The 20,699-nt window shown below is 45.2% G+C and overlaps 1 protein-coding gene across 1 annotated transcript in view; it reads left to right on the plus strand.

Annotated features, from left to right (window-relative positions):
• The window catches only part of Phlpp1 (PH domain and leucine rich repeat protein phosphatase 1), a 201,505-nt gene that overhangs the window by 140,233 nt on the left and 40,573 nt on the right, over positions 1–20,699 (plus strand). Inside the window, exons 5-9 of the mRNA XM_004654634.2 lie at positions 5,844–5,990; positions 6,962–7,192; positions 10,409–10,611; positions 13,980–14,040; positions 18,652–18,747. Of these exons, the coding sequence (XP_004654691.2) occupies positions 5,844–5,990; positions 6,962–7,192; positions 10,409–10,611; positions 13,980–14,040; positions 18,652–18,747 (738 nt within the window). The remainder of the gene's footprint in view (positions 1–5,843; positions 5,991–6,961; positions 7,193–10,408; positions 10,612–13,979; positions 14,041–18,651; positions 18,748–20,699) is intronic.

Below are 20,699 nucleotides of genomic sequence, written 5' to 3' on the forward strand. Positions count from 1 at the left end.
AGGGCGGTTTCGGTTTATCTTGGCTCCAGCGTCGAGAAGCTGGTCGCGTGCCACGTTAGCATTTGTGCAGTGCCTGGCAAGGCTGGCGGATGCTCCTTGCGAGTGAACTGAATGAAGCCAGTGGGCTGCTGAGTCCTTGGAACAGACGGACGTGCATCCGTTCCGGGGGGTTCGCTTCAGGGGCTGTGAAGAAGTGCCTGGAAAAGCGCAGCACTGGGATACTGAGAAGAGCTGAGTTCAGTCACGGGGTAGGGGTGTCTGCTGGAGAGAGCAGAGCGGGAACCCCAAGGAGCTGACTCGTGCCTGCTGAAGAGTAGGCGGGCCCCGTGGTGCCCAGGCTTGACCCAGAGAAGTTGGGGTTCCCCATGCCCGCACCACACCGGCCAAGTAGAAGTGAAGGGAGGCCATCTCTTCTTCTCTTTTCATCCACGGAGCTGACCTCTGCCTCTTCTCTTCCCTCCTCCCAACCTTCTGGCCTCTACCTTTTCAGACTACATAGCTCCTTACATATGTTTTGTAGCGCGTGTGTGTTGCTGTGTGTCACACCTGTGTGGAACAGAAATGTTAAGTCACAAGCCAGTACCATGCCATGGGAGAAGGGGCAGTGTGAAGACACGTCTCATCTACCTAAGGATTGTTTCTGAGGATCAAGTGCACTTAATAGATATGATAAAAACATCTTCATTTTCCCAAAACCGATCCTTTTAAAGAGAAAAAGGTTTTCTGTGAGGCTGATAATATTGAAGCATTGACCAGCTCAGAGCTGTAAGGTGATCCCAGAGCCCCCGGTGGGCTTGGGGAGCCTCAGCGGAGATAGTGCGGAGCTCTCCTAGAGAGAGGAAGGAAGGGATGTCATGGACCCTTATCCAAGCCCGCCTCCTCCTCTGCCTTAGGGAGCTTCGCTCATCCGCGCAGTGAATCAGTGTTTGAAAACTGGACAGCCTGGGCTGGAAGGGTGGCTCCGCGATTAAGGCACTTGCCTGCAAAGCCTAGGGACCCAAGCTTGGTTCCTCAGGACCCCATAAGCCAGATGCACAAGGTGGCTCATGTGCCTCGAGTTCTTTACACTGGCTGGAGACCCTGGCGCGCCAATTTTCCCTCTCTCTCAAATAAATATTTTAAAAATTAAAACAAACAATCATCCAAACAGTTGTCAGAAGATGATTTAGTGCGTGATGCTCACATACTTACCGTCCAGGAGAGTTGGCCTGCAAGAAGTGAAGCCCACAAGAGCAGAGGGCACTGGCGAGGGGCGGGCACACGCGGGCTGCACGCAAGGGAGGACAGCTGTGAAAATGTCGAGAGGAAACCGCTGTTGTGTTCCCTGACTAAATAGTTAATAGAACATAAATGTAAGACAGAATTAAGATTAAAAAAAAAAGGTCAGGCTGTGGATATCCATGACCTCACAGTGCCTGACACTACCTACACAAGACCATCGTGAGAATAGGAAGAGATCATGACATCAAAATAAAAGAGAGACTGATTGAGATGGGGAGGGGATATGATGGAGAATGGAATTTCAAAGAGGAAAGTGGGGGGAGGGAGGGTATTACCATGGGATATATTTTATAATCATGGAAGTTGTTAATAAAAATTAAAAATAAATAAATAAATGCAATGCAATACAAAAAAATGTCAGGCTGGAGAGTTGGCTTGGCAGTTAAAGATGTCACTTATAAACAGTGTAAGTCTTAGAAGAGAATGTAAGTACTTGGCGCCACTTGGGAGTAAAATAAGAATACGTTGTTTGTAAACAAGGTTAAAAACTGAAGCCCATAAGGAAAAGATTGCCAAACTTAAGTCTGTAAAAACTCAAAATCAGTGTATGGCACAAGTAAGGGAGGGAAAGCTAAATGGGCTGGGGGGCACGCAGGACGTGGCCGTGTGCACCGCCAGCAGTCGGGATAGGCTGGGGGGCACGCAGGACGTGGCCGTGTGCACCGCCAGCAGTCGGGATAGGTGGGTGGGGGGATGCAGGACGTAGCTGTGTGCGCTGTCAGCATTCGGGATAGGTGGGGGGTGCAGGACGTAGCTGTGTGTGCCGTCAGCATTCGGGATAGGTGGGGGGATGCAGGACGTAGCTGTGTGCGCTGCCAGCATTCGGGATAGGTGGGGGGGGGGTGCAGGACGTAGCTGTGTGTGCTGCCAGCATTCGGGATAGGTGGGGGGGGATGCAGGACGTAGCTGTGTGCGCTGTCAGCATTCGGGATAGGTGGGGGGGGGGGATGCAGGACGTAGCTGTGTGTGCCGTCAGCATTCGGGATAGGTGGGGGGGGGTGCAGGACGTAGCTGCGTGTGCCGTCAGCATTCGGGATAGGTGGGGGGGGATGCAGGACGTAGCTGTGTGTGCCGTCAGCATTCGGGATAGGTGGGGGGATGCAGGACGTAGCTGTGTGTGCCGTCAGCATTCGGGATAGGTGGGGGGGGGTGCAGGACGTAGCTGTGTGTGCCAAAGCAGACTTGCAGAATCACTCCCCCACTGAAAAGAGATGAATGCAAATATTCAGCCACCACCTTGTTTGGTCCACTGGCTGGGAAACAAATGAGGAATTGCTAATGCTTAGGGAAGGGGACCCTCTCGTGTGCCTATTGGGAGATTGGATATGTACACCATTATTTTTTGAGTTTGCCCTGTTAGAAAATATAAATTTCTATATGACTTTTTAAAAATGATTTTTATTTTATTTATTTGAGGGAAAGAGTGAGTATGGGAGCACTGGGACTCAGGTGTGGCAAATGAACTCCAGATGCACGTGGCCACTGTGTCTGCCGTGTGTCTGGCTTCACTTTGGGTAGTGGAGAGTTGAACCCTGGGCCACCAAGCTTTGCAAGCAAGTGCCTTTAGCTGCTGAGCCATGTCTTCAGTCCGTTACACTTTTAGAAATACAAGTTCAAGTTCCTTTCCCAAAACTTGTAAAGCCAGTTGTATTCATATTTCAGAGTAGTTCAGCTTATGTGAAGATAACACCATGTGTACACTATGACCCTGCCGGCCGCCTTAGGGCTGCAGCTGATAAATGGCTTTAAGTCTCTAGGAGAACAAGTGAAGATTCACATTAGTTAGGTCAGATTTGCCGCCAAGTTATTGTAAAAGCTTTTCATTTTTGTCAAGACCTTTTGGTTTTCACAATGGAGAAAGCACCAACATGCACAAATAAGTAATTAAAATATCAACATGCATGAGTGGGAATTGTGAGGAAGTCAGGGAGACTCTTCCTTTTCCTCTACACGCATGTTTTGACTTGCTGAAATGAGCATGTATTATTCTGGTGTGTAATAACACCAGTCTCCTCGTGGGAGCAGATTCAGTGAATCCTCTCGGCTGTGGCTGCCTGGCGACTCCCCACGGCCGGGGAGCCACTCTTCTCCTAATGAGGCACAGTGAGGACGCAGCCCAGGGCGAGGCTTATAGCTCAGTCTTCAAGTCGCTCCTTTATGACTCAGTACCCGAGGCCTCCTAATTTCCCGTTTATTAGCCTGTTTCCCTGCAGGGAAAACACAAGTTACACAGGGGCTGTTATTCTGAAATAAAAGTCTGTTTTACTTGGAGAATCTTTTTAAATTGACCTTCTTATGGTGAATAATAATTCAAGTAAATGGGCTGGAGATGCGGCACTTGCCTGTGTGTGCAAGGCTCTGGGTTCAACCTCCAGCGCTGCTAAAATAATAGTCATAATAATAGCTCAAGAAAATAGTAGTGATGTTTCTCTGACTCATTGACTAAAGAACAAGTAATGGTTTCCTTTCCTTGGGTATCATTGTGACCCTCACTTTGAGTTCACTTGGAATATGCTTGCACTGTAGAACAGCCAGGGTGAACGTTATGAGCCTGTGTAGAGCTTGTGTGAACAGGACCAAGGTCCTAGGTTCATTGTCCAGCACCAAAGCCAGCTGTGACAGAAACTTTCTTCATATACACTTCCGGTTCATGGAGGAAAAATAGCTAAATATTAAATGCAGCTAAAGTTCGAGTAGTTATCACACTGCTTACTTGCTTTTATTTGCTGAACATACACTAGTATATACAGCCACTTTGTGTAACTTAATTTAAAAAAAACATGTTGAACATGTATTTGAGAGTGGATAGAGTGACCAAACACTAAGAAAGGCAGAAAAACCCAGCACACCTCACAGTCGCATAGGCCAGGCCGGGAGGGAACAGTGTGCAAGCGTGGCGGTGTTTCGCGTGTCATTTCCCTGACTTGGGTGCAGAGGAGCAGTGCTCCGTTCTTGCCAGCCAGTGGACAAAGTGCCTCTGCTTTGCTGCCTGCAGATTTGCTCCCACCTGCGTCTCAGGGGTCATAGATAAGGTGCAGGGTAAAGTCTGTGCTTTTAATAAGGTCGAACGGATAAAGTTACCACAGAACAACTAAGGATTCTCCAAGCCTGACAGCTGGAGTTCCTGTCCCCAGAACCCGGGTAAAGCTGCGTGCAGTGGCATGTGGGTCTGGAAGGTCAGGCGCCAGCACGTCCAGTCGTAAACAAGAGAGCCTGTCTCACACAGGTTGAGGAGGAGGGCCAACGGCCAAAGTTGCCCTCTGACCTCCACGCATGCACCATGGCACACATGCCCATACACACACAAACAGTACACACACACACACACACACACACACACACACACACGCACACTAGAAAGCAAGCAACTTAAAAAGGGTGATTGATGTTAAGTAATAATTCTTTCCTCTTTTTTCCCCAATTTAAAATGCTAGTAGGTCTATCTTCATCCAAGCAAACAGCTGATGTCAAACAATGAAAATGGGGCTGGGGAAGTGGCTCAGCAGTTAAAGGCACTTGCTTGCAAAACCTGCCAGCCTGGGTTTGAGTCCTCAGTTCCCAGGTAAAGCCAGATGCGCAGCGTTGGTTGTCTGCAGCGGCAGGGCTCTGGCGTGCCGTGTTCACTCAGCACCTTCTCACTTGTCGCTAATAAAACGTTTTAAAAAGCGAAAGTAAAATTACACCTTGTCAAGTAGGTGCACTGTCAGTTTTCTGTGTAAAATAAAACTTCATTCACCTTTTTAAATGAAGCTTAACATTTTATTTTAGGCTTAAATAAATAGGTCATGTGACAGTGTGTGTCGCCCTGGGCAGGGTGCAGACTGCCTGGCTGGGCCAGCCTGGAAGAACTGATCCCGTCTGATTTCATCGCATAGAAAAGCTCAGGCCGCGTGTGTCCTAGTGCTCAGAGAGCTGCCCATGGAAGGTAGCTTCCGCTGTCGCTGCAGTTGCTTCGGCAACTGAGAAGCCAGGACAGACGGAAGGAGATGCTGGGCTGGGATAAAGTTAGGAAAGTCCAGCTTTGGACTCCTGAGCAAGACTACTTGGATTGGATGGACAGTGTTCAGGAGACTTCCAAGGCAGAGCAAGGGTAAATTTTGCAGGACTGAGGTGAGATGGGGTGACGGGCTTCTTCTCAGGAAGGGTGAGGCCTGCCACCCGGGCTGGTCTGAGGCGAGACAGGGTGGTGACTGGTTCTTCAGTTTGAAGGCCACCAGGCCCTGGCCATCCGCTGTCCCGGCTAGTGCTGTGCTGGTTCCACATGTCCTCCCGGTTTGGCTGGAGAGACAGGAGCGGAGTCTGGGCATTTTTCAGTGTGTGAAGCCTGCGAAATACACAGCATAGCAAAAATGTTTCTCTCGTAGAACTTGCCTCCGCCGATGCCCGAGCTGACGTCCGAGCCCTTCTGCAAGTGTGCTGTTGAGGCAGAGCCTGGCGCTGGGGCAGGTGCGCTCGGGCTCTGCCGCCTGCGCCCTCAGGACGCCGGGACGGAAGTCGGGCTGAAGCTCTGTGCTGTTCCCTTTCCTCACTCTGGTTGCTCCCCTTTTGTTTTGTTACGATAGGTTCACCAAGCTGAAGAGCCTCAACCTTTCCAACAATCACCTGGGGGAATTCCCGTTAGCAGTCTGCAGCATCCCAACCCTGACCGAGCTGAACGTGTCGTGCAATGCCCTGCGAGAGGTGCCAGCGGCTGCCGGAGCCATGCCCAAGTGCGTGCTTTCAACCCTCCGTGGGTACCACCGGCGCCGCACGCTACATTAGTCAGTGTGCGGCGCTGGTCATGGTGGTCTTGGCTTAGATCTAGCCATCAGCATTGTGTGTTCTGTACGGAGCCGCAGGCCAGCACGTAGACTCTCCAGAGTCTCGTGAAAATTGAATGACCATTGTTTTTAATTGAAGTGCCCTGTGGACGGTATACCTAATGGTGGGGGAAGAGTGGCTTTTCTTATTTTCCAGGTTAAGTTGACTTTTAAGACATGGAACTTAGGTACAAGATACAATAAAGAAGGATGTACAATTGAGCTGGTTCGATTGTAGTTAGCTGGTTTTCCCTATTTATGTCTATCCAACTTGAGAAAATTGGTAATTCCTTTTTTTGTTGTTGTTTTGTCTTTTGTTTTTTGTTTGTTTTTTGAGGTAGGGTTTCATTTAGTCCAGGCTGACCTGGAATTTACTATGTAGTCCCAGGGTGGCTTCGAACTTATGGTGATCTTCCTACCTCTGCCTCCCGAGTGCTGGGATTAAAGGGTGTACCACACCCAACAGTGTTAATTCCATATTTATTTATTTGAGAGAGAGAGGCAGAAAGAGAGAGTGCATGCGTGAATGGTTGTACCAGGGCCCCTAGCCATTGTAAACAAACTCCAGACGCATGTGTTAACTTTGTGCTTCTGGCTTTACCTGGGTACTGGGAATGAATGTGGGTCCTTTGGCTTTGCAGGCAGGGCCCTTAACAACTCGGAGCCATCTCCAGCCCCAGGGATTCCATTTTTAATAAACAGTGTGGTGCTCAATTCTGATCTTCCCTCCTTGCCCATGATTGCTTCAGCCCTGTCTTTGCATGTTTTGCAAAGACCAGCGCATGTTCCCACACCATGATCTTTATGTATGAAATTTGTATGTTAACAGAAACACAGGAAATGTTAGCACGTCCGTGTAGCCCTTGTGTTCTCTTTAATAGCTTGCAGACATTTTTGCTGGATGGGAATTTTCTGCAGTCCCTTCCTGCTGAGCTGGAGAACCTGCGGCAGCTCAGCTACCTAAGTCTTTCCTTCAACGAGTTCACCGACATTCCCGAGGTCCTGGAGAAGCTGGCCGCTGTGGACAAACTGTGCCTGTCTGGAAACCGTTTGGAGACACTTAGGCTGCAGGCTTTAAGAAGATTGCCTCACATCAAGCATGTGGACCTAAGGTAACTGTTTTTGAGAAATACACCTGTTGCAATGGACAGCTTATATTTCTGGAGAAGGCTGGAGTCATTTTGGTGAGATTAGCTGAACAACAGGATGTTGAGGTGAGCTAGTACCTTGAGGGAAGAATAATGATTAATAGGAGAGAGTTTGCTCTTCACTAAAGCTTGTTTTAAAAAAGTTCTTATTGATGAATCTGACCATAAGTCTTAAAGATCTTACCTTTGTTTTGTAAACTTGCACCCACTTTTCACTGCGTGGCTAGAAGCACTGGGCCAGGGACACACACCCACACACACACCCACTTTCTCTCCCACTCTCCCCCCCCCTCCCCCCACACACGCCTGCATGCACACACGCACACACACACTCCCTCTCTCCTCTCCTCTCTCACACACACACATGCACACAGACTTGAGTGTGCATCTGATTGTCCCCACTAGACTGTGGCAGGCTTTAAGGAACATTTCACTGTGTTCACTTGTAACCACCACACAGCTCTGGGTCATCACCGTGCCCCCCCCCCCCCATCACCCTCCAGACCATGGCCCTCAGGCTTAAAAGAACTGGCGCAGTTGGATCACGGTGGAGCAGCCAGCAGGGACCAGAAGGTAGCACACTTCAGTGTGTTCTGCACACGTAGGAATGTTAATTTTTCTCCTAGACTTTCTTTTGTTCCCTCATCAAACCAAAGCTTTTATTATTTTAGCACTAATATAATGGCCTTGTGTTGGGTGGGTGGGTGGCTATTTGGAATGAAGATGATAATGCTATTATGAAAGATATTCAGAGTATGATTTGGGGGGGACATGGAACATTTTTAAAATTCCTACGGCCTGTTGTTTCTAAGATGAGATTTGTTTTTCTCTTTTTATTCACTGTACACATTCTTGTAATCCAGTGAACATTTGGAAATAGGCGAGTTGCTGGATGGAGGCCAATTTTTAAACCTCACAACCTAGAACAAAAAACACGAGGGACCAAAAACATCATCTTGAGGACATTTGAAGAGACCATATGTTGTACTTGCACGTTGACAAATCCTAGCTCTGTACTGTGTGCATCCTTGTGCTTTGGTGACTTTATGATCTTCTCTAAAGGGCAGAAATTCACTACAGGGAATGTTTAGTGTTAAACTCTCTTAACATCAGTGCTCCTCTGATCCAGGGAATGCTTGTAGCACTTTCTTTGTCATTACAAAGTAATGAAGAGCTGGCTTGTGTTGTTTGTTTTCAAAGGAATGAATTATAGCCTGCAGAGTCTGGAAGTAGCGTTTTCAACAATGTCTCGCCTTGGAAGCCAACTTAATTGTGGCCGTGTTGGTTCCGTACTACAGCATTCCCGGGCCGCCTGTATCGTGGTCGTGTTGCTTCCGTACTACAGCATTCCCGGGCCGCCTGTATCGTGGTCGTGTTGCTTCCGTACTACAGCATTCCCGGGCCGCCTGTATCGTGGCCGTGTTGGTTCCGTACTACAGCATTCCCGGGCCGCCTGTATCGTGGTCGTGTTGGTTCCGTACTACAGCATTCCCGGGCCGCCTGTATCGTGGCCGTGTTGGTTCTGTACTACAGCATTCCCGGGCCGCCTGTATCGTGGCCGTGTTGGTTCCGTACTACAGCATTCCCGGGCCGCCTGTATCGTGGTCGTGTTGCTTCCGTACTACAGCATTCCCGGGCCGCCTGTATCGTGGTCGTGTTGGTTCTGTACTACAGCATTCCCGGGCCGCCTGTATCGTGGTCGTGTTGCTTCCGTACTACAGCATTCCCGGGCCGCCTGTATCGTGGTCGTGTTGGTTCTGTACTACAGCATTCCCGGGCCGCCTGTATCGTGGTCGTGTTGGTTCTGTACTACAGCATTCCCGGGCCGCCTGTATCGTGGCCGTGTTGGTTCCGTACTACAGCATTCCCGGGCCGCCTGTATCGTGGCCGTGTTGGTTCTGTACTACAGCATTCCTGGGCCGCCTGTATCGTGGTTGTGTTGGTTCCGTACTACAGCTTTCTCGGGCTGGCCCATGACTGCTTGTCTGATAGCTTCAGGCAGCCAAATAGTTGTTACGGTGTGAGTTTCTGCCAACTTTCTCCCGAGCCTCTCTCCATTGTTGCCCTCAATTTACTGATTTCTCAATGCCTCCTAGTTGCATTTTCAGTATTTTCTGCTCTCTGATTTCATTTTCCCTAAGGGAAATAGCTTGTTGTCAATGCCGACCTGAGGAGGTGAGAAGCCTCAGCCTTGCCTTGCCTTGCCCTCTCTGATGCTCCCATCCAGTCTGCCGCTTGCATTCATTATCTTTGTTCTTACACTCACTTCTTAGCTTGTCCTTTTAAAAAATATATTGTGTTTATTCACAAGCAGAGAAAGAGAGAGAATGGGTGTGCCAGGGCCTCCTGATGCCTCAAACAAACTCCAGATGCATGCACCACTGTGCACCTGCCTTTATGTGGGTACTGGGGAATCAAACCTGAGTCGTTAGGCTTTCCAGGCATGTGGCTTAACCATGAGAGGTGGAAGGGGAGAGAGAGAATGGCCATACCAAGGCCTCTAGCGACTGCAAAGAAACTCCAGATGTATGCACCCCTTTATACATCTGAATTTACATGGGTACTGGGGAAAAGAATCCAGGTGGTCAGGCTTGGCAAGCAAATGCCTTTAGCCAGTGAGCCATCTGTCCAGGCCAAGTTTGTCCTTTTTATACTGACCACCCGTCTGCCTGCTCATGTATTCTCTCATGAGACTCTTCAGTACTCCTTGTAGCTGTGGTGTGTTCCGTGGCTGGCTCTGGGGTTGTTTTCTGCTTTCTTTCCAGCATGGTATCAGTACTTTCACAGCCTAATTCTTTGGAAGTCATGGTATGAGTGGCTCCCCCCACCCACGTGCATTAAGATCCGAACATGCTCGCTCTCCGTCCAGCCCTCCTGAAGTTCACTGAGATATCCGTGTGCTTGTCTTCAGTCCACCTTTCATGGCTTACATTGTGCTTCAGGTGCATTGTTGAAGGCTCAGACTTCTTGGGGCTATAAGTAAAAATACTGAGTGGATCTAGCCAGCTAGGCAGAACCAGGTGCTGAGGAAAAGAAGCCCTGCAGAGTGTCATCCAGTGAGGCTTGAGCCCGCTCTCATTTCCCCACGAGGTTATCGTTTCCCCATGAGGTTAGACTGTGGGCAGGTGTTCATAGCCATGCATCTGATTCTCGTCTCTGTGCACGTCCCGTTCCCTCAAGGCTGAACGTCATTAGGAAGCTTGTTGCCGACGAAGTGGACTTCCTGCAGCACGTCACTCAGCTTGACCTACGAGACAATAAACTCTGTGAACTCGATGCTATGATTTTCAATAATATTGAAGTTCTGCACTGTGAAAGGAATCAGTTGGTGACATTAAACATTTGTGGCTATTTCCTAAAAGCACTTTATGCTTCTTGTAATGGTACGTACCATGGGTTACGTCAAAGCTGGTCTGTCTGCCCAGTGTTGCGTGCCCCCTGCCTCCCCAGGTTTTCTTTCCTCACACAGTTAGTGAAGTAAGCAGTGAATATTGCCATGATAAAAGTTGCACAAGAAGAATCTTGGCTTGGTATTTGCAGGAATCAAAAAGGAAGAGTTTATGCTTCCTAACTTGTTTTTCTCATAGTATGATATTTGGATAAACAACTCCCACTGGTGGTTTGTTTCTTCTTCTGCTTAAAATAAGGGGGAGAAATGAGCTGCTTCATTGGCTCCCTTAGGCTTAAATACTGGAGGGAGAGAGGTAAACCCATGGTGAGCAGCTCCATTCATGACATGCAGTTTCATGTTCCACTAACAAAGGAGTTACTTGAAGATAAATCTGAATTACTTATCCACAAGAACACACCATAAAAGCAAGAATCTCAATCATGTAATAAGATCTCTTTCTTCAAACTTAAAAATCTTGGTGGACCTGAAGAGAAAAGGCCATATAGGCCTATGCTCACTAAAGTGACAATCTCAGTCCCCAGCAGTTAGCAGGCAGAATGTAACAAGAATTTATGAGCTGGGGAGATAGCTCAGCAGTTAAATGTATTTGTTTGCAAAGCCTGATGGCCTTGGTTCACATAAAGCCAGATGCACAAAGGGGTGCATGAGCCTGGGGTTTGTTTGCGGTGGCAGGAAGCCCTGATGTGCCCATACTCTCCCTCTGTCTGCCTTTTTCTCTGTCTCAAATAATAAATAAATAAATAAATATTTTTTGAAAATAAACAAGAATTTACTACTATGGGATGTACCAGTATTTGTAAAGCACTTGCTTTATGCATAGCATAACTCATGGGTTTTCAAAAAGGAATTGTTTAATGTACTTCTTGCATCCCACTGAATACTTATTCAGACCTGAAGTAAACAGATTCCAGTGCAGTCAATTTGGCTAAACATGAAGTATTCATGGATTCAAATAGCCTATGTGAACATGGAGGACAAATCTGAATGTGATCTGTTCAGCTATTCCGGGAAGACAGGGAATTCTGAACCTCTAGATGTAATAATGGGATGAACTGCTTTAAGTAAAGTGTTGCCCCTTGAAGAGTAAGTTACAGAAAGCCACGGGAGTCTCAGGAGAGCAGCTGTGTGGTGGAAGGGAGGCACTGAGGGCACAGGGGTGAGGGAAGCCCCTCATCTCCAGGCTCTGGGGAGGGGCTGCATGGAGCTACTGGAACCTGCTGACAGGTGCGGAGTCTGTAACTACTCTACTCCAAGGCGGGTTCCTGAAACTAGGAAGCAAGGTACCTGGAAGATAACTCTGAAGCCCTCCCAGTTAGCAGGGAGCACAGTGGGCAGCCAGACAAGCGCTAAGCCTGTGAAGTAGTTGGCATGTGTTTAGCACAGCAGGGTATTTAGGACCTCCTTTGTCCACAGATCAAAGTGCTGTTATGTGTCATATAGCTGGGAAGAGTTTTCAGATCTGAGCAGAGGACCTGATCCGTGACTCCAGAGCACTGTGTCAGTAGAGTGAGGAATACGCATTCTGTGATGCCAGCAGGGCAGGGCTTTGTACTTCCTATGCCCAAAGAGGAGTGGAAGAAAAAGCACGATGACAAAATGCTGCATCCAGAAAGTGGTGCCTAATAATGCTTTCTACATACGGAGAACAGCACTCATAGTAATGCTTTTGGCATACAGAGAACGTCACTCATAGTAATGCTTTCTGCATACGGAGAACACCACTCATAGTAATGCTTTCTACATACAGAGAACGTCACTCATAGTAATGCTTTCTACATACAGAGAACGTCACTCATAGTAATGCTTTCTGCATACGGAGAACACCACTCATAGTAATGCTTTCTACATACAGAGAACGTCACTCATAGTAATGCTTTCTGCATACGGAGAACACCACTCATAGTAATGCTTTCTACATACAGAGAACGTCACTCATAGTAATGCTTTCTACATACAGAGAACATCACTCATAGTAATGCTTTCTACATACAGAGAACGTCACTCATAGTAATGCTTTCTACATACAGAGAACATCACTCATAGTAATGCTTTCTGCATACGGAGAACACCATTCATAGTAATGCTTTCTACATACGGAGAACACCACTCATAGTAATGCTTTCTACATACGGAAAACACCACTCATAGTAATGCTTTCTTCATACGGAGAACACCACTCATAGTAATGCTTTCTGCATACGGAGAACGTCACTCATAGTAATGCTTTCTACATACGGAGAACATCACTCATAGTAATGCTTTCTGCATACGGAGAACGTCACTCATAGTAATGCTTTCTACATACGGAGAACATCACTCATAGTAATGCTTTCTACATACGGAGAACATCACTCATAGTAATGCTTTCTACATACCAAGAACACCACTCATAGTAATGCTTTCTACATACAGAGAACACCACTCATAGTAATGCTTTCTACATACGGAGAACACCACTCATAGTGATGCTTTCTGCATACGGAGAACACCACTCATAGTGATGCTTTCTACATACGGAGAACACCACTCATAGTGATGCTTTCTACATACGGAGAACACCACTCATAGTGATGCTTTCTACATACGGAAAACACCACTCATAGTGATGCTTTCTTCATACGGAGAACACCACTCATAGTGATGCTTTCTACATACGGAAAACACCACTCATAGTAATGCTTTCTGCATACGGAGAACGTCACTCATAGTAATGCTTTCTACATACGGAGAACACCACTCATAGTAATGCTTTCTGCATACGGAGAACGTCACTCATAGTAATTCTTTCTGCATACGGAGAACGTCACTCATAGTGATGCTTTCTACATACGGAGAACACCACTCATAGTGATGCTTTCTACATACGGAGAACACCACTCATAGTGATGCTTTCTACATACGGAGAACACCACTCATAGTGATGCTTTCTACATACGGAGAACACCACTCATAGTGATGCTTTCTACATACGGAGAACACCACTCATAGTGATGCTTTCTACATACGGAGAACACCACTCATAGTGATGCTTTCTACATACGGAGAACGTCACTCATAGTAATGCTTTCTACATACGGAGAACGTCACTCATAGTGATGCTTTCTACATACGGAGAACGTCACTCATAGTAATGCTTTCTACATACAGAGAACACCACTCATAGTAATGCTTTCCACATACAGAGAACACCACTCATAGTAATGCTTTCTACATACGGAGAACGTCACTCATAGTAATGTTTGCTAAATACAGAGAATGTCATTTGTATAATATTGTATTATATATACAGAATTTCATTTGGATAGTAATGTTATTATGGGTTTGTTTCCTTCCCCCCAGAACTTGTTCAACTTGATGTTTACCCAGTTCCGAATTTTCTTTCATACATGGATGTTTCGAGGTAAGGGAAGTTCTAGAGAGCTTTTAAATCTGCTTAAGACCTACTTAAGTGGTTTCGTCTAAACGTATGCATAAGACTTTGTAGATTTTGAAGGAAAATAAAAATTAAATGTAAAAATGTATTTACTCTAATCCACTACAATATACATATACTGTGGTCCATACAAGAACAAAGTGTCTTTGGGATACCTTTTTTGTTTTTGTTTTTCCGAGATAGAGATCGAATGGAGGGCATACTGTAAACTAGGCAAGCGTTCTACCAGTAAGCTATATTCTCAGCCCTGGAACCAATTTGGACACCAGACTTGGGCCTGAAAGAGTGGTAAATTGTGGGTGACTTGAAGGTCCAATGATTCCTTACTTGTATAAATGTGTTTTATGTTAATGTTTTATTGACAACCTTCATACATATAGACAGTATACCATGATCATGATCCCCCTCTTAACACCTTCCGTTTTGCCCTCCCCAGAACACTTCCACTGAGTCTTCTCTTTCCAGCCAGTCTCTTCTATTTTGATGCCTTCATTCCCGCACCCATATCACGCAGGTCTTGTGTAGGCAGCACCAGCCACTGTGAGATCTTGAGCACCATGGCCGCCTTGTGTCTGGAAGACAGTACTGCAGAGCACTGCTCCCCTTCCTTTGGCTCTTAGATTCTTTCCACTGCCTCTTTTGCAATGGTTCCTGAGCCTTGGAGGATGTGATGGAGGTGTCTCACTTTGTGCTGAATACTCCACTGTCACTTCTCCTTAGCACTTTGATGAGCTTTTGAGTCACCCTAGTGGTCACTGACATTTGAAAAGAGAAACTTCTCTAACTGAAAGTGAGAGTAGCATTGATGCATGGGCATAACCATAAGTATTTAGAGGGCAGTTTGGTGGGCATAATATATCCATTTAGCCAGACATCAGTAGTAGTTTCCTTCAGGACTTATGTCCTCCCCAGCCAGTTTTGATTAGATTTTCAGTATCAGGCAGAAATTCCTTCCCATTGAGTGGGTCTCATATCTAATCAGAGAGCCATTGGTTTCCCCTATAACAGACATGCCACCATTGCACCAAATGGTACATTTGGCCTGGCTGGCCAGCCATGAAACTTGTAGGGTCCGCTGTTGGTTAAGATGGCTGGTGACTTTTCTCTCCCAACAGGCTGTGTAGTTTCCAACACGATGGCTGCTGGTCAACAGGGAGAAGCTTCTGAGCTCAGCTCCAGCTTGATTTCTTGTGTCCTGTATCCCAAGCACACGATGTCTTTAGTAATAGGGTCTTACCGTCTAGTTCTGGTGGCAACCCAGAGCCTTGGTAATTGTCTGTAATGTTTTAGGGGTCTCCTGACCAATAACTTGTTGAAAGGTATTCCACACCTGTCACTGAAATTTTCCTGTAGTAAGCTATGGCTTCTGCATACAACATTCCCCTCCCCAGCAGTTAGACAGGAAGAAGTGGGCTTATTCCGTGTGGCTGGCTCATACGGTCTTTCATTTTGACTAATTCCTCTCCTCAACCCCGTCCCTAACCAATTACGTTTTTCAGAGTACTGTATTTTTTTGTTCGTGTGTGTGTGTGTGTGTGTGTGTGTGTGTATACACCAAAACCTCTTAGAAAATCTTCTTTATTTATTTTAGCTCATTTTCAAATAGGTAGACCCTGTTATCTTTTATGCAGATTTTTCTTCAGTAGGTCCTGTTTATCCCAGTTCCCACCAACATTATAAGGGAGAGTTATGACTGTCTATAGCATGTTTTCACACAAAATAAGCCGGTGATTCTAACACATTTTTGCAGTGACTTTTTTGCATTTCCGGGACAAACACCTGACCAGAAGCAACTTCCGGGAAGGGAAGCTTATTTCAGGCTTACAGAATCCAGGGGAGCACCATCAGGGGTGGGAGACGCTGGTTCACTTCTGTAGATGGCACAACAGAGACCAGCAAGCAGCCAGCAGAACCAACAGCCAGAGTCCAGACTGTCTCTGTCTACGCTCTGCTGCGAGGTCTGCCCCAGAAGTACACCTCGTCATCTCCTCACCAGCAGGGCTCTACCCATGGGAGACTCAAGTCACAAACTTAAGCTTAATCAAAACTCCCTGAGGCAATGGGGGACGTATATTCACATTCATACCACCACATACTAAACTTGAAACTCATTTTAAGGAAATACCAAAGGAAGTACCCAAAATTTCAGAATACTTGAGAGCATCTGGCTCTGAAGGGGATAGCTATTGGTTAAGTCATTTAGCATGTGGTTTCTGGTATATTCCTTAACAGTCACTGTACTCAAATCACAACTGCAGTGTGATAGGGGATTTTAACTTTCAGCATGAAATATTGTTTTAGAGGTTTTAATAATATATCAGTTGTAATAATGTAAGGCTCTCCTGACAGTTCTCAGCTATTAGGAGAATTATTACAATTATAATTTTAATAAAGCTTAGCTATAAAATTCTTTGAATTGCTTCATGCATTTTCTATTAAATTTCTCCCAGTTTATTTAACAGACATTACTTCCTTAAGTTCTTGTGGGTTTCGCCTTTTAAATAAAATAAAACAAAGGATTTGTGTAGAGTGGTACAAACTTTATGCAGATTTCTTTCAGAGAACTGGCCATAGAGTATGTCTGTTTTCTTCATATGTCACTGGTAAGTGGTACCCATCAAAACCTCTAGAACAGACTTGAATGGCTTCCCTTATGAAGGAGTGCTTTCTCTCCTAACTTAAGATGCTTTAGGAACTAACCACTATGAAATAAAATAGTGTTAACTTTCTGGGTCAGAACAGCATGTGCCTAGATAGATGATAAGCTGAATATAATGTTTCGTATTTCTGTATTTTAATAAAAAGTTTTGTAACAAGGGCTAGGGAGATGGCTTAGTGGTTAAGGTACTTGCCTATGAACCCGAAGGACCCAAGTTTAGCTACCCCGTACCCACATAAGACAGTGCACAAGGTGGAGCATGCGTCTGGAGTTTGTTTGCATTGGCTAGAGGTCATGGAATGCCCATTCTCTCTGTCTGTCTGTCTGTCTGTCTGTCTGTCTGTCTGTCTCTCAAAATTTTTGAGGCAAACCAACAGACTATGTTTTGTGTATATTTGTGAGAAAGAGAGAAATGGCTCACCAGGACCTCTAGCCACTGCAGTCAAACTCCAGATGCGTGAGCCCCCTTGGATGCATGTGCAGACTTGCACGCTTGTGTCACTGTGCGTCTGGTTTATGTGGGACCTGGAGAGTCAATCATGAGTCCTTAAGCTTCACAGGCAAGCACCTTAACCACTAAGTCATCTCTCCAGCCCCCCTTTCTTTCTACTAAATAAATTTAAAGTTTTTTAACTGTAACAAAATTATAGAACTTGATCTTCAAGTTGTGTACAATTCCACCACCCTAACATCGTGATTATTTTCCTTTTTGCCTTAATATCTTACCATCCTTGTCCCAAGCAGAATTGTCTATCTGTGCATTAAGACATCAAGAGGGAACGTGTAGCTCAGTAGTTAGGTGATTGCCTGGCATATGTGTGGGCTAAGTTTTTTTTTTAATATTTTTTGTTCATTTTTTATTTATTTATTTGAGAGTGATAGACACAGAGAGAAAGACAGATGGAGGGAGAAAGAGAGAATGGGCGAGCCAGGGCTTCCAGCCACTGCAAACGAACTCCAGACGCATGCGCCCCCTTGTGCATCTGGCTAACGTGGGACCTGGGGAACCGAGCCTCGAACCGGGGTCCTTAGGCTTCATAGGCAAGCGCTTAACTGCTAAGCCATCTCTCCAGCCCTGGGCTAAGTTTTAATCACAGTACACAGGCCATTTTTTCTTTATGCCTACTTGAAAAAGAAGGTGAAAGGCTACTTATGTTTGACGAGGGACACTTTCAGATATGCTTTGTCTAATAGGAAGATCATCTAATAAAGTCCATTAGTTTAGTTTGCTTGTTTCTAGCAACTCTAATTATCTTCAAATATCCAAGTAAAGGTTTCAAACAACTCTTAAGTTTTAACTGTTCATGTATCTTTTCACTTCTGACTCTTCTTGTTTGTCTCTTTGCGTGATGCCAAGTAGACCTTGGACATATCTTAGTGTCAATGATGAAAATGTGAATTTGAAACTTACAGCTATACCATTTGATTTTTTTTTTAAGGTAGGTCTTGCTCTAGCCCAGGCTGACCTGGAATTCAGTATGTAGTCTCAGTCTGGCCTTAAACTCACAGCAGTCCTCCTACCTCTACCTTCGAAATGCTGGGATTAAAGGTGTGCACCACCACGCCCAGCTCATTTGAATATTTGACTTAACTGGAAGTGTATGTATGGCTTACGGTTTTTTCCCCAGTAGAAGACACCATTTCCCTAAATTTGTCTTTGGACTTACTAGGAAGTAATTGGAGATGTAGAATTCTTTTTAGAGTTTGGAGATGATGCTGTGTCTGCGCTCTTTTTTTTTTTTTTTAATTTCTTCTCTCTCATAATTCTTCTTGTTTTTAGAAATAAAGTGATTGCACATCCCCTGGTGGTTTGTGTTTATTGCATTTTGTTGAAATTTTCAGTTCTTCTTTGTAATTATTTTCAGCATAGAACCACATTTGTTGTCAAATTTTTAAAAAATCCATATTTTTACATTTAGGAACTGCTTAGAAAATGTGCCTGAATGGGTATGCGAAAGCCGAAAGTTAGAAGTTTTGGATATTGGCCATAATCAAATATGTGAACTTCCTGCCCGGTAAGTGTTGTAGGTCACATGAGAGAATCTCACAGTAAATGACCAGTAAAAGCTACGGATGGGCCTGTTGCTGGCTTGTTGGCTCTGAGTAGGCATTCCTTACCCGTGTGTGTCTTCATGGGGCGTAGAGCAGAGGGAGCCACTGACTCCCGGCCTGACTGCAGAGCCTTGCCGGCGGCGCTGTGCGGTGGAGGGGTGTACGTGACCGGAGGAAACCATCCCCACACTGCGAGGCTTACCCTCGAGGTCTTAATGCTTCACACACTTCTGCTCCGTCTGCTAACATAACATGTCTCCCTTACACATAAATCATTTTTATTTTCTCTACAATAAAAGTTGGGTAGAGGTAGGGTATAAGGCAGTAGAGAATGTTTGGTCATTAAACTGGTAAAGACCAAAGTCGATTTTCTTTTTTCATTCTCTTCCTTACTTTGAAATTTGGAATAGAAGGTCTAACTCCTTCCTTCTTTCTTTTAAAGTTTGTTGTTATTTTTTCATAATTTTCATTTTCATGGCAAGATTTTCAAAGGTGCCAAGTGCTGAGTTCTAGTAACCATAGATATAGACATCTTTTTCAAGTTGACTAATTGTAGCACAAAATATTACTGGAGCTCAAGGCTCCATCTCTGAGGGCCGTGTGTGATCGATTGCTGACGCTGCAGATGTGGCTCTTCTGTCCAGGGGTCTTAGCTGTCATTTCATCTACTTTTAATCCATCTAGTTTAAGTCATTTATGCTCAGTGGCTGCTGTGATTTAGGTCTAGTTATTTCCAACATTTTTAACCACACACAGAAAGAAAAATGAGAGTCTTTCTTGACAATACATTGCTAAATATCAATGAAATGTTACCATTTTGAAGTAAATTTTATTTGGAACATCTAGGTTACTTTTACATGATCCTTCAAATATAGGATAGGGGCTAGAGAGACGGCGTAGCAGTTAAGGTGCTTGCCTGTGAGGCCTGAGGACCCAGGCTTAAGTCTCCAGTACCAGATGCACAGGGTGATGCATATGTCTGGAGCTTGTTTGCAGTGGCTTGAGGACCGGGCATGCCATTCTCTCTAAGTATAGGAGAGATATTCCTCTGCTTTCTTGAAGGAACCAGGAGTGGGAACTGTGCATGCTTGATGAGCCTAGTAAAGGCTTTAGACTTGAGGGAGTTATCACTCAGCATTAGCCACATGCCTGCGAAGCCCCGGGAATGTGACTGGTTCTCATTAAGAGGTTTCATAAACATGAAATACATACTGCATGCAAAATACTAATGATATAAATTATAAAGTATTTCAGGTACAGCTAGTCAAATAATAGATTGACTACTAGAGAGTTTAAGATTACATATGTATTGTACATTATGCTTGGTAACACACAACACTGTGTTAGAATTCAGCTCTCATAAAGAGATCTAAGACAGACCTTCAGTCCCTCAAAAGATCACTTATTTTCTCTTTGTTCCTTAACCATGCATACTCCCTGTAAATTTGACACAATTGTAGATGTCATCTGCATTTATGTTAACAGAACATTTAGATGACCTTTATGTGGCCCATCAGAGAGAGAGAAAGAGATTTTGAAAGAAGCAAACAGATAGGAGGGATGAAAAAATAGACACAGAACTTTGCCCAGTGCTTTTAGTGGAGAAACTGGAAATGAAAATGGGTTACTGTTAGTAGGATAATAATTGGGAAAAATTACCATTACCTTTCTATTTTTTTGTTTTCTCTCTCCCTCTTTCTGATCCACCAGTCCAAACAAATAGCTCATTGCCTCACTGTAGAGTACAAAGAATTCCCATTTTACACACAAACAAGTTAAATATATTTTACCAATTTTCCCCAAAGTCCATTAATCTTAGATTGGCTCTTCACCAGTATATACATTGGGGGAGATCTAAACAAATTCAAAGCAAATGCCAAATGCTGTATTGTTCAAGAAGTGGGTGTGTAGTGGA

The sequence above is a fragment of the Jaculus jaculus genome, chromosome 15, assembly GCF_020740685.1.
Source record: "Jaculus jaculus isolate mJacJac1 chromosome 15, mJacJac1.mat.Y.cur, whole genome shotgun sequence".
Classification (NCBI taxonomy): domain Eukaryota; kingdom Metazoa; phylum Chordata; class Mammalia; order Rodentia; family Dipodidae; genus Jaculus; species Jaculus jaculus.